At 47.6% G+C, this 12,773-nt stretch overlaps 2 protein-coding genes across 12 annotated transcripts in view; one reads left to right on the forward strand and one right to left on the reverse strand.

The window, feature by feature from the left end:
* Positions 1 to 2,265: 2,265 nt before the first annotated feature.
* Positions 2,266 to 12,773, reverse strand: part of DRC4 (dynein regulatory complex subunit 4) — a 29,001-nt gene continuing 18,493 nt past the window's right edge. For 4 of the 9 annotated variants that reach the window (XM_074286137.1, XM_074286130.1, XM_074286136.1 and 1 more), the window contains 5 exons: positions 12,431 to 12,496; positions 7,564 to 7,831; positions 6,956 to 7,080; positions 2,482 to 2,559; positions 2,266 to 2,397 (listed from right to left, as the gene is read on the reverse strand). In XM_074286137.1, coding sequence (XP_074142238.1) covers positions 7,682 to 7,831; positions 12,431 to 12,496 — 216 coding nt within the window. In that variant the 3' untranslated portion in view covers positions 2,266 to 2,397; positions 2,482 to 2,559; positions 6,956 to 7,080; positions 7,564 to 7,681. Of the gene's footprint in view, positions 2,398 to 2,481; positions 2,563 to 6,955; positions 7,832 to 12,430; positions 12,497 to 12,773 lie in introns of all 9 variants that reach the window. The other 5 variants (XM_074286138.1, XM_074286133.1, XM_074286132.1 and 2 more) reach the window with 4 other exon arrangements.
* Positions 3,614 to 7,209, forward strand: LOC141554346 (5-hydroxyisourate hydrolase-like). Of its 3 annotated transcripts, none has more exons than XM_074286139.1 (5): positions 3,650 to 3,764; positions 4,038 to 4,210; positions 4,991 to 5,130; positions 6,061 to 6,196; positions 6,995 to 7,209. In XM_074286139.1, the coding sequence occupies exons 2-5, from the start codon at positions 4,160 to 4,162 to the stop codon at positions 7,082 to 7,084; spliced, it is 417 nt and encodes a 138-aa protein (XP_074142240.1). In that variant the 5' UTR covers positions 3,650 to 3,764; positions 4,038 to 4,159; the 3' UTR covers positions 7,085 to 7,209. The 3 variants fall into 3 exon arrangements, with proteins under 3 accessions (XP_074142241.1, XP_074142240.1, XP_074142242.1); XM_074286141.1 differs by lacking the exon at positions 4,038 to 4,210 and adding an exon at positions 4,579 to 4,678 and having other exon boundaries at positions 3,656 to 3,764; XM_074286140.1 differs by lacking the exon at positions 4,038 to 4,210 and having other exon boundaries at positions 3,614 to 3,764.

Here is a 12,773-nt window from a genome sequence, read left to right on the forward strand (position 1 = left end):
CTGAGAAGACAAGCAATTTGATATAGGTTATATATGTACAGTCATGTAAACATATTTCACATTATTCATGTTGTATAACATGATCCAAAAAGCCTCAAGAAAAATTAAAAAAAAAAAACATGCTTCAATTTGTACTCAGACTCCATCAGTTGGATGAAGAACATTCTTTAGAGATGGATAGCATTTTTCATCATAAGTCTTTCAGAACTGTCTTGGATCATTGTATTGCTGAAAAATAGCTAAGTCATTCACAGTTGATCATCATACAATATTGCTGTTATTGTATACAGCATTCTCTTAGTTCTGTTCATTTCCCTTTGCATCAGTTCATGTTAAGTCCAGGTTTTCTTAGAGCATCCTGGCCCATCATTTCTTACAGCATAAGAGTATTCCATCCCAATTATATACAACAATTTGTTCAGCCATTCCCCAATTGACGGACATCTGGAGAGAAAATTTACTAAGTATCTGTCATGTACTGGGTAATGAAGAAACAAAGAAAAAGTGGAAATCCCTCCTACCCTCAAGAAGCCCAACACTTTTTGTCAGAAGAAACACATACTTGGGTCAGGATAAAATAGGTATAAAATAAATATAAGGTAATTTTGAGGGGGCAAGCACTAGAGGAGATGAAGAAAGGCTGTTGAAAGTGAACCCTGAAGGAAAAGAAGGATGCTAAGATGGAGTGAATTTCAGGTAAGGGGAAGTGGCCCAGGAGGAGTGCCATCCAGTTTGGCTGGAGTGGAGATTGGATGAGAAAGGCAGGTTGGGAAGGGATATGAGCATTTATAGGTTTTTTTTTTTTTTTTTAATATGTGTGTATATATTATTTCATGTCTTCATTTATATGTTTACATATACTATTTTATATGTTCCTTTATATGCTGGAGTATTATATATTTAGCTCTAGAGAAATTGGGAGCCACTCAAGCTTGCAGAGTATAAAGTAGCATGCTCAGATCTGCACCTTAGAGAAAATATGGCAGCTGTAGAGTGGGCAGATTGGAGAGATGAGGCAGGGAGACGGGAAAGGATGAGGAGGTTCTGAACTACGATAGGAGACCATGTGAGTACAAAAAAGCAGCCAGATGCAAGAGATGGGGAAAGCAGTGTTAAGATTTGGCAACTGGTTAGCTCTGTGGGGTTAGGGTTAGTTAGGAGACTGGAAGAATGGTGATATCGGATGGTTTGGGAGGGAAAAAATGAGTTCTGATCTGGGCACGTTGCGTCTTGAGATGCCTATGGGATACCTAACACGAATTCTCTTCAGCTATGAATCAGAGAGTACCACAATCTTCCAAAAATAGTCACCCAGAGGCCAGCGGAGGCACATATGCTGGGCCCCAGGTTGATAATGGAATTACTAGATATTTCAGAGGAAAGAAAGGTCATTTCCAGCAGATGGAATTTAGGTATGTTTCATGGAGAGGGGGGTGCCATCTGAGCTGGACTATGAGGGATGGGCGTCACTGTGGTAGATGGTGTTCCAGATGGGGGAAATTGTGCAAGCAAAGATACAAGGGCGGGAAAACACAAGGGAAGATGGGGGAATGAGAAGTTCAGTTTGGTTAAAATTTGTGTTGAGATTAATGGAAATATGCATTTACCATGTACTGATAACTCACTATTGTTACCCTAAGCTAACTTGTGGTTTTTCAGGTACAGAAGGATAAAACTCAAATCATTTTAATTCAATAAGCATTTATTAAATACATGTTCAAGGCACTGTTCTGGGAATGAGAGATACAAGGACTTTAAAAACAAATCAAATCATTCCTTGCCCTCAAAGAGCTTACATTCTACTGGAAATGAAATTTTATAAGACAACTGGCTAGACATTAATCTGGAAAAAGTGGTCAGAGTCTATGCTGGACATTCTGAATAGAGAACAGATACACAAAAATATGCAAAGCCTACAACAGACTAACTCGGACACTAGAGAACCACGGACAGTTAATTTGAATGTGATCAAGCCTATATTTAGCTTGTGAGTGAATATGTATAATTTCCAGGAAAAGTTTTATTATTCTATTAAATCTTTCAGATCCTCTTTCCCCTTTAGGAGAACTCTAGCCCAAATTCTAAGACCCGTTCATGGAAAAAGGAATTTGGTAAGATCTCTACCAACCAGTATCATGTCCACGGTAAGGAATCCATGGTAAGAAATCCTACGTAACTGTAAGAAAGTCTCTGAGGCTGGTTCCACCTCATCTTGTAAGAAAAGTGCTATATAAAAATGAACTATTAGTAAACCACTACCACAGGTTTATACAAGCCAGAATTTGACACCTTTAATCACCAAAGGTAATGAGGTTCTCTGTCTCTCTCTCTCTGTCTCTCTCTCTGTCTCTCTCTCCATGGGAAGAACTACTCCGGATAAATTCAGCTTCATGGTTGCTGATTAAATATTAAGAAAAATATTAAGTAGGACTCAAGAGCAAACATCTCTGTCTCCCACCCAACCCCATGCCAAACAATTACCTTGTCTTTGTTCACTTTCTTCTCACCACGTTCATAGGATGATCATGATTTCACACCAGAAACTCCAAAATGAGGCATCTGCTGGAAAATCCAAACCTCAGATGGACCTTCCAATACCTCTCCCTCGCAGGCACAGCGAACATTTACAACTCAGGGCAATTCAAGGTGTAATTGAATTATAATTCTGAGCCAGGGGCACTCACTTAATTGGAGGGTAGAAGGTTGGAGAAAAGGGAAACCATTATATTGTCTCTTTTTATCAATTATTGCTGGGTTTTGAAGTACAGTCTTCATTTGTGACATGTACTGGCCTTTGGGTATCTGCCAGTAGGCAGAGAGAGAGAGACAGAGACAGACGGGGACAGAGAGGAAAAGGCCAAAGTGTTCTCAGTCTATAGCAGGAAATTTGAAAATGATAACTTGGGGCAACGGACGAAGATACAGTATTGGTGCTGTTATCGGGGATGCTCCTTCCTCGCCATGATTTTAAACTGAGGCACGCTATCACTGAGAGACATGGAAAAGGGAGACCCAGAAAGGCCCTAGAGGATATCCCATGGGACACATAATTTCAGACCAACTGGAGTAGATCAAAAGATACCTTCCTCTTTGGGGAAGAGGAAACAGGTGGGAAAAACGGACATTGTCTATGGGAACTATTGTTCTGGCCAGTTCTGATTTCTAAATGGTTCCCTTCATATCTGAGACCATTTTGGGGAAAGCCCTTCCTCTTTCCAATGATTGGGTCCCCAGCCAGTCTAAGCTATCAGCCAAGAGTCAATGGCTCTGGGTCCCCTCTCTCGACTTTGTTATTCTCTCCAAAGCTTCCCTTCTCCCAGATGCCCCTCTGGGCTATCTTCTCATTGTTTGTCCCTCATTCTCTCCTTTTTCCTCAGAATCTCCAGCCTCCACCAACCACTCACCACCAACCGCACACAAGACCTGGAGCAGGAAGAGGGTGCCTGTAGGGGCTATCAGAGGGCCCCTCAGAACTACCAGCTGAAGGAGAAGTCCCCAAGAGAAGGGGCAGGGGAGGAGGCAGCCGGGATGGGCTGGGCCTCCAACCTGGCTCCTCTCCCAGCCTCCTCCCCGCCTGACTCAGCCCGTATCTGACTGGCTGGGCCACATCCCTCCCCTGGCCTCCACAGGCCCTAAGCTGGGGAGGAGCCAGCTCCTGTTGACCTGGGGCCTCCCCCTGGAGAGGTTTTCTTCCGCTGGGCCAAGGGCACTGCAAGCTTCTGCCTCCCTCTGCACTGGGCCCCATCAGGGCAATCTACACCTGGGTGGGTAGAACAGGGGTTCTTGCTGCCAGGATGTCAGGGACTGGGCTGGAGGGAAGGGAGAGAGGGACTTGGACTCAGGGGGAGCTGCCTGTCAGGAATAACTCAGGGGCCTTAGCTGCTTAGGGCAGGGTTCCCTCTTATATGGCACAAGGGGGAGGAAATGCTTTAATCTCCCACGTGTGGGAAGCCCAGCCCAGTCAAGGCTTTTCCTCCCCCTTCTCCTCTCTGAGAGCCAAGGTTCAGGAGAGATGACCTCTGGCCTCTGGCCCTCAGGCTGCTGGGGCACCACCTCCAAGTTGAACTCTCTGAGCCCGGGTGATTCAGAGCCAGGCTGGATCCAGACAGAACCCTAGGGATCCTCCCCCCCCCCTAGCTTCCTATAGATAGGCTGTCCCATGAGTACTCGCCGGCTGCTCCTGGTCCAGCAACATCTCCACTCCAGAGAGGTAAGGGGGACTCCCAGGACCAGAGGAGATTCCCAGGTAGCCTGGGGGTTGGCACGGGCAAGGGGCTGGAGGAAGGCTCCCGCCTGGGCTAGGCTAGTCCAGCCCCTGGCCGGGGGGCCTCTTTCTGTAGCTCCTTGTAAACCTGTCACCTAAGACAGCCACCCCTCCTGGGCTCTGCTTCTCCTCCAGGAGCATAAACCAGCTCCATAAAACCTCAAAGTCCGCCCACAGCCCAGGGCACGCAGTTCTCAGAGAAGGCGCCTCCCGTGTGAGCCCAGGAAGGGAACTCAGGGGCCCAAGCCCTTTTCAGAGCACTTTAAAGTCTACGAATGCTTTCTGGACATCACCTCATTTGCTCCTCCCAACAGCCCTGTGAGGCAGGTGCTATTATCCCCATTTTACAGAGGGGATACTGAGGATTAAAGGTGAAGTGGCTGGCCAGGGTCCCGGAGACAGCCAAAGGCAGAGGTGGGTTTCCAATCTCTCCTGGCTCCATCTCCTGCCTGGCTCTGAGCTCAGGAGGCGGCTCTCTCCCCTTCTAGCCAGAGTTTAGCAAACACTCTCACTGTGTCATGTTTTCTATGGCCCTGGGGGTGGTGGTGCACAAAGCCGGGAGTGGGGGGAGGCACTTGTTTGCCCTGTAAAGAGATGCCTAATCATGGCAATGGTGCAGCCCCGGCCCTTCTCAGCAAACACCCTGCACAGGACAAGCAGGCTGGGGGTGGAGCAGGAAGTGCGGTCATTCCCGGCTGCTCCCTACATCCCCTGATCCCCACACAGAGCCAAACCATGGAGGTGAAGAGCAGCCCCCTGACCACACATGTACTGGACACTGCCTCGGGCCTTCCGGCCCAGGGTCTCTGCCTGCGCCTCTTCAGGCTTGGAGAGGGGAATCAGCACTGGACCGAGCTGAGGAAAAGGTGAGGGGGCGAGCGGGACCTGCCCCGTGTGAGGAGGGGGACAGGAGAGAAAGGAAACTGTGCCGGGGGCAGGAGGTGACCATGCTCCTCCCTGGCTTTTTTCTGTATGAGCCCCCAGGTGGGGATCTCCCGGGGTGGGGGGCTGAGAGCTTGGGTCTCGGGGGCACTGCTGTTTTCTGAGCCCATTTCAGAGCCTGAGGGGCAGCAACGTGGGCTTGGGACAACTGGAAGCTTGGCTAGAGAGCTGGGAAGGGAGCTCAGGGGCCCAAGCCCCCCTTCAGGACTCCTGTCACTGAAGGAGGACCCAGCATTCCCGGTGCATCCCTGCCCTCACCATTGCTCAGGCCCCATGGTCACAGGACAGGGCCGGAGCTAACGTGGGTGCTCTGGGCTTTTATTCATCTGTGAGCTGTCTCCCTCTAGTGGTCATTTCTGAGGGACCAGGGGCATGGCTGGCACAAGGCTCCAGCAGGGCCTCCACAGGCCCGGCCCCTTGCCCTGCCCAGCGTGATCAGGACAGAGAGGGAAGCGTCCTTGGCTAAGGGGGGAGGGACAGAGACTCAACTGAATTCTGACTCTCTGGTTTCAAAAAGAGAGTCTAACTTCACCATTTTGGGGAATGCTTTGATCTGGTTTCAACTTTATAAAAAATTATTTTTTGGGTCAGGTGTCAACCATTAAGGGCTGAAGCATCCATGACCGTTTCTGGGGGGTTGGTGTGGCTAACGCTGCTGCTTGGGGTGCCAGGGGAGGTGTGACAGTGTGTGCCACTTCAGACAGCTTCCCCCCTCCCCCTGGGGCCGGGAGGCTGGTCTCTGCCCACTGCCCTCAGGGCCCCTCCCCAGGGTCCCTGCTGGAGGGGGAGAGCCTCGGCCTGAGCCCGGCGGGAGCCCCTGCCTTTTCTGAGCCCTCCTGCTCTCCCTTCCCTAGTTACACCAATGCTGATGGCCGCTGCCCTGGGCTTCTGACTCCTGAACAAATGACGGCCGGCACCTACAAGCTCTTCTTTGACACGGAAGGTTATTGGAAAAAGATGGGGCAAACCAGCTTCTACCCCTATGTGGAGGTAAGGGCTGATGGGGAAGGTGAAAGGAGCAGGGGTCGGGCTGGGGGGGAGTTGCTGGTGGGCGCCAAGCTCGGTCCTGCAATTGTGGAGTTGCTGTCACTCATGCGGCCCTTAAATCTCACCTTATCCTCATGATCACCCCAGCAGCTAGGGGCTCTTATCATACCCATTTTACAGATGAAGGAACTGAGGCAGGGACTTGCCCGGGGATCTGCTGGTTAGTCTAGAATTCATTTCCCTGACTCCAGGCCTCACAGCATCCCCTGCATGACTCTAAAAACCCCTGGAGCTCTCCAGACTTTCCTGCCCCCAGTGACCCTTGTCCAAAAGTACCTCATGGACTGGAAGCCTGCCTTACTTTCCCTTGGCAGACTGGAAAAAGGAAAAAATCTGCCAGAGGGGCATTTAAAAGCCTGTCTGCCTCTGAACTCCCAGAAGAAAGGCAGAGGCCGGGACGCTGAGCTACAGTTAGGCGGGGTGCCCCCTCCCTCCCCCCATGGAGATAACCTGATTCTCCACGCCCTAGTCTTCTGGGGGTTGCTCTACCTCTTACTCCCCTATGCAGGGCAGAGCCCAGACTGCCCCCTGGCCTGCCTCCAGCTGTCTAGGGCCCGCTCCTGATTACCCAGAGCCCATCAAAATCCTCCCTCCTCGTGAGAAGGGTTCTCCATGTCCGGAGCTTTCCGGAGGGAGCTTCCTGCTCCCTGGGGGGGCTGCGATCTCTCAGGATCTGCCCTCTGGGGGCCTGGGCTCACTCACCTGCCTGAGTCCCGCCCGCCCACTGCTTCTGTCTCTCAGGTTGTTTTCACCATCACAAACGAGGCCCACAAGCTCCACGTGCCCCTGCTGCTGAGTCCATTCTCCTACACCACCTACAGAGGAAGCTAGACAGCCAAGCACCAGAGTGAGCCGGGGAGGCCCAGCTCTGTCCGAAGCCGTCCGCCTCCCTGCCAACGAGCCGCTGAGAGCGGGCGACCCAACATATCAATAAATTCTGTGCTGCTCTCTCGGCAGGGGCCGCTTGTTCCTTCACTGCCTCCCCAGGGAGCCGAAAACTGCCCACAGTGCCCCTGAAGACGGGCCCGCCGTGGGCAGATGGGGGCTGTGGAGGGCCAGGATCCTGGGGTTGGGGCACAGTCACAGAGAAGGGGGGCGGCAGGCCGGCCAGGCTCTCCTGGCACTGGGGGGGTCTGAGGTGAGTCTGAGGGGGCAGACCCTGGGGCAGGGGCAGGCACAAGAACACGCAGCATGGTTTCACTCCCATACCCAGGCCCACTTTAATGCAGCCTTGAGACAGAACAAGGCAGACAGAGACAAGTTAAAAACTTTTCATCTGCTGAGGACACAGTTTTAGAAAAATAACCGACCTTAAGTTTATGAAAGGGGTGTGCTCTAACGCCATCGTCTCTGGAGGTGTTGCCAGGCCTCAGCCCCTGGGTCTGTGGTGGAGGGGGGGAGGGGAGGGCAGGCCGTGCTCCGTCCAGGTTACGTTGGCATGGAGACCAGCCCGGCGGGGCCATGCCCCAGGGTCTGTCCTATAACCGAGGTCTCCAGAGGTCTGAACCCCATGTTGTCCAGGGGGATCCCAAAGGCTGTGAGCTTGGCTTCATAGGTTCTCAGCAAGTCATTGTGTGCCTACAGGGAAGGAAAGGCAGAGGAGGAGGTCAGCAGAAGGCCCAGAATGGCCCGGGGAGGCCGGCACCAACCCGTCATTCCTCTCTGTTTAAACATTACTCTCTGCTCTCAATGGCTCCTCCATCCCAACCTAAAAGAACCCTCCCTCGGGTCCCCCGGGTACCGGGCCCAGCCTGAAGAAGCAGCTCTTGTGCCGAGCTCCCGCCATCTCCTGCCCCTCTGTCTCCCAGGCCAGGGACAGAGTTACTGTCAGGGACTGCACTGAGCAGCTAGGAACTCCTTTTTTTTAATTTGCAAAAACCTTTTTCCTTTTTTACTGTTTTCTTTACGTTATTAAGGATATCACACAAGCCGTTCTAACTTCACTTTACAACAGTTCAGACAAACCTTTCCAAGTTTCTCTGAATTCTCCAGATGCTTCTGCTTCAATATTAATTTTCATTTGACAAAGATGTACTTTCTCATCCTCTCACCCCCACACCCATTTAAAGAAAAAAAAGAAAAACCCTTGTTTCAAAGATACTTAGCCAAGCAAAGCAGACTCCATCTGTTGCACTAATATTCCATTATATTCAATCACCACAATTTATTCCTCGGATACTCACTTTTGCCCCAATTTTTTGCTACTCTAGGATGTGCTGAGACAGCTGAATGACAGGCTGGGATCAGGAGGACCTGAGTTCAATCCAGCCTCAGACACTTCACACACACACACACTAGCTGTGTGTCCTTGGGCAAATCACTTACTCCCAATGTGCTGCTGTCAAGACTTTTGTATGTATTGGCCTTTCCAAATCACTTACTCCCAATGTGCTGCTGTCAAGACTTTTGTATGTATTGGCCTTTCCAAATCACTTACTCCCAATGTGCTCCTATCAAGACTTTTGTATGTATTGGCCTTTCCATCTCTAATCCCCCTTGAGGTCTTTTCCCAGCAGTGGTGTGTGTGGTTCAGGGCCATTTTAAAATCATTTTCTGGAATGGAGGCCCAATTCACAGTGCCACCGGTCCTGAGTATTGTTTCCATCTCCCCACAGTCCCTACAATGTGCCTATTTCCAGCTTTTGTCACCTCTGGGGAAGAGGAGACATCTCTGAACTGTTTCCACTGACATCTCTCTTATTATGAGTGACTTGGAATATTTGTTCATATAGTTGTTGTCAACTGGCATTTCTGACATTTCTGTTTCAACCAGGGATGGCGTGCTCTCAAACGCAACAGAGCTAATGTTCATTTGTCAATGCTCATGTGACAGGAAGGTTGGATTATTGAAATCCAGGTAATCCCAAACCCTGGTCAGTATTCCAACCTTCTCTCTACTGCACTTTTTATCAGATTGTCAAAAAATCTCATGTAGATGTTTATCTTATTTTCCCCCAGGTCTTAGGGGTACTTGGGGCATGGAGAAAGTGAAGGATGACGTGGCCAAAATGGAGGAACTAAGGAGGAGCAGTGGCTCTCCAGCTTCATTAGAACATGATTGTTCCAGATTTCCCCCCAAGTTTCCCTTTGGATTTATGTACAATGTGGCCTTAAGGAATGAGACCTCAAGGTCAAGATAGAGTGGGAGCTTCCAGGGACCAAGCTAGACCCACTGGCCCTTACCTACCCAAAGTGACACAGTTTGATAATCAAGTGCATATGCACAAAGACAAAGAAAGGGTCAGGGAAACATTAGGGGCTGAGAAAAGGGTTTGGGAGAATAAAGACCGTGGCTGGTAGTGCTATGGTGGGCAAAGAGGTTAGAATGGGGGCAAAGAAAGAAGGCTGAGATGGAGCCATAGATACAGAAGCAATGTGAGCACAGAACTGGCAAAACCAAGGCGGGCATGAGAGGGATCTGGCAGGGAATGAGCCAGCAAGTGCAGCCCCAATTATGGCAGGGGAAAAGGCTGGCATGGGGCACTTCGACTTCATGTCTAGGGCCTAAGATTCCATCGATGTGGTTAACTGCCTTCATCAGTTCAGACTGCAAGCCCTCCCAAAGGTACAAAGGTCATGGGCCTCTCTGATTGATCCAGGATGGTCCTCACACATCAGACACACTCTCCATCACACGCTTTTAAACCAAGACTTTCTAACTCTGGGGGACTAATGCCTGAGCAAAGACTTCTCATGCTGCACTCGGATGCTGGTGCCCATTTTAACCCCACAAGAGTCCTTTAAACATCATGACAAGGTCATACCCAGTGGGTGTCATACAATATTTAGAAATGCTGATGATTTATGTGGGCTTATTAATTGACTCTCTAGGATTCTCTAAGTATATCATCATATCTGCAAAGAGTGATCATTTTGTTTCCTCATTACTTACTCTAATTCTTTTAATTTCTTTTTTTTTTTCTTATTACTAAAACTATCATGTCTAGCACAATTTTAAACAGTAATGATGATAGGAGACAATTTTGTTTCGCCCCTGATCTTACTGGGAATGCTTCTAATTTATACCCATTAGACAGAAGCTACTTATCATTTTAAAGGAAATGCCAATTACTCCTATGCTCTCTAGTCTTTTTAATAGGAATGGATGTTATTTTGTCAAATGCTTTTTCTGCATCTATTAATATAATCATATGATTTGTTAGTTTAGTTATTGATATAATCAATTATGCCAATAGTTTTCCTGATATTGAACCAGCTCTGCATTCCTGGTATAAATCCCACTTGGTCATAATGTATTATCCTAGTAATAAGTTGCTGTAATCTCTTTGTTAAGATTTTATTTAAGATTTTTGCACCAATATTCATGAGAGAAATTGGTCTACAATTTTCTTTCTCTGTTTTGGCCCTTCCTGGTTTAGGTATCAGCACCTTACCTGGGTTATAAAAATAATTTGGCAGGACTCCTCTTTTACCTATTTTTCCAAATAATTTATATGGTACTGGAATTAATTTCATTTAATTATCAGATTTATTGGCATACAGTTGGGGAAAATAGCTCTTAATTATTGCTTTAATTTCCTCTTCATTGGTGCCATATTCATCTTTTTCATTTTTGATACTAGTAAGTTGGTTTTCTTTTCTTTTTTTAATCAAATTTGGTTCAGACTTATCTATGTTGTTAGTCTTTTCATAAAACCAACTCTTAGTTTCATTTATTAATTCAATAGTTTTCTTACTTTCAGTTTTATCAATCTCTTTGACTTTCAGAATTTCTAATTTGGTATTTAATTGGGGGCTTTTAATTTGTTCTTTTTTCCTAGCCTTTTTAGTTGCATGTCCAAATCATTGATCTTCTCTTTCTCTAATCTCATTAATGTAAGCATCTAAAGATATAAAATTTCCTCTAAGAACTATTTGGCTGCATCTCATAAGTTTCAGTATATTCTCTCATTATTGTCATTCTCTTGGATGAAATTATCAATTGTTTCTATAATTTGTTGTTTCATTGGGTGTCATACAAACCCCAGAAGAGGGAAGCTCCCTCTGTCACCATCGCTCCAAGAGAATTAAGCATTTAATCTGAGCTAAATTACTTCTGTAGGCTACTCTCCCATCATAGCTGCAAGGAGGCAACCCCCTGAGCCTGGTATTTCCAGGGCTTAAGTCACTGACTGCTAAAGAACAGAGTTAGAAAAAACGGTGGACCAACTAACAGTGGTTAAAAGCATCTGGAGCAGCTGTATCCAATTATTTTAAGTCTAGAGCAATTCCTAAAGTGTGATATGGAAGAAGACCCCAAATTTGGATATGACCTGAAGAGAGAGCTTAAGGCCCGAAGTGACCAGGAAGAGAATCAAAGGTGATAAGGTTTAAAGAGCACATTTCCAAAAGAAAAACCAAAGGATAAAGGTCCCCTAGAGACATGACCATAAGCCAGGACATCCTGACTGAGGCAGTAGAAGTAAAAGAAAATCCAGAAACTTAATTAAGGTAGGCACCAAAGAAGCCCAAATCAATGATGTGGATGAGATGAAGAATCTCTCATGGGAGCTGATTAGTCAGAAGGAAAATGACACAGAACCCTATAAAAATGATTATTTTAAATCATTATTTACTGATATCTCTGTGCATGAGGCAACTAGACAAAACTTGGAAATAAAGATTAATAGATAAATGACACTTACTACAATCCAAAAAATTAAAAATCGTCCATTTCTGGTAAATCTCTTTTGGCAAAAGGGCCTCTAGAGGGCCACTGGCCACAAATGAGACTCCAGAAGAACTGGTCCCCCCCTCTCAAGGAGAGCAAGTGACCATCCCATAAGTACATGGAGACCATAGAGTTTTAGCAGATATGATACACATCTCCCTGAAAGGGAAGGTCATGTGAAAGTGAAAGGGAAGTGATGGATCTAGACAAGGAGAATGCTTCCCCATGGGCCATGTGACTTGCCTGGAGTCATCCAGGTATTATTAAATGACAAGACCTATAGTCTGAAGTCAGAGTACCTACACAAAAAGTGGCATGGGAAGTGTGCAAAGACCCTGTAAGCATGCCCTCCATGGGCACCAGGGCTCTCAGTCCTAATTCTGGGTAAGACTAAGAAGGAAGTATGGGAAGGTACCAGCTGAGAAGGTCCAAATGCTTTATAGCCAGTCAGCACTCAAGTCCCTTCCCTCCTGTTTGCCCAAGGCCCTTACCAGTCACTATCTCACCTTGCAAACACGGGCGAGCTCATACTGCAGGTCCTTGATAGTGCTGTTTTTAGAATCCAGGACATCCTGAAGAGAGAAATCAAAGAAGTCCACGATGAGACTTGAGACAAGCGGAGAGCTGCTAAGCCCCAAATATACACTAAAAAGAGAGCTTTGGACATGGATGGGCAATCAAGAACAGCGGGCAATGCCTAGGAAGCCTCTGTCCTCTGGCCCACAGCTGCTGTGACTGAGTTTATTGGTTTCAGAATAAAGAGGAGGGGGTGGTGTCTTTCTTGTCCTAGCAAGAACAGCACTTGCCTCTTGCTTGTATTCCTCTCTGAGACAGAAATGTAAATGTGCT

This window comes from Sminthopsis crassicaudata, chromosome 2 (assembly GCF_048593235.1).
Source record: "Sminthopsis crassicaudata isolate SCR6 chromosome 2, ASM4859323v1, whole genome shotgun sequence".
Taxonomy (NCBI): Eukaryota; Metazoa; Chordata; class Mammalia; order Dasyuromorphia; family Dasyuridae; genus Sminthopsis; species Sminthopsis crassicaudata.

Excerpts from the sequence above, each read along its gene's own strand:
- LOC141554346 (XM_074286139.1), top strand. The coding sequence starts at position 4,160 with ATGAGTACTCGCCGGCTGCTCCTGGTCCAGCAACATCTCCACTCCAGA. Across the intron at positions 5,131-6,060 it reads TGGACCGAGCTGAGGAAAAG|TTACACCAATGCTGATGGCC; the intron begins GTGAGGGGGCGA and ends TCCCTTCCCTAG. Across the intron at positions 6,197-6,994 it reads GCTTCTACCCCTATGTGGAG|GTTGTTTTCACCATCACAAA; the intron begins GTAAGGGCTGAT and ends TCTGTCTCTCAG.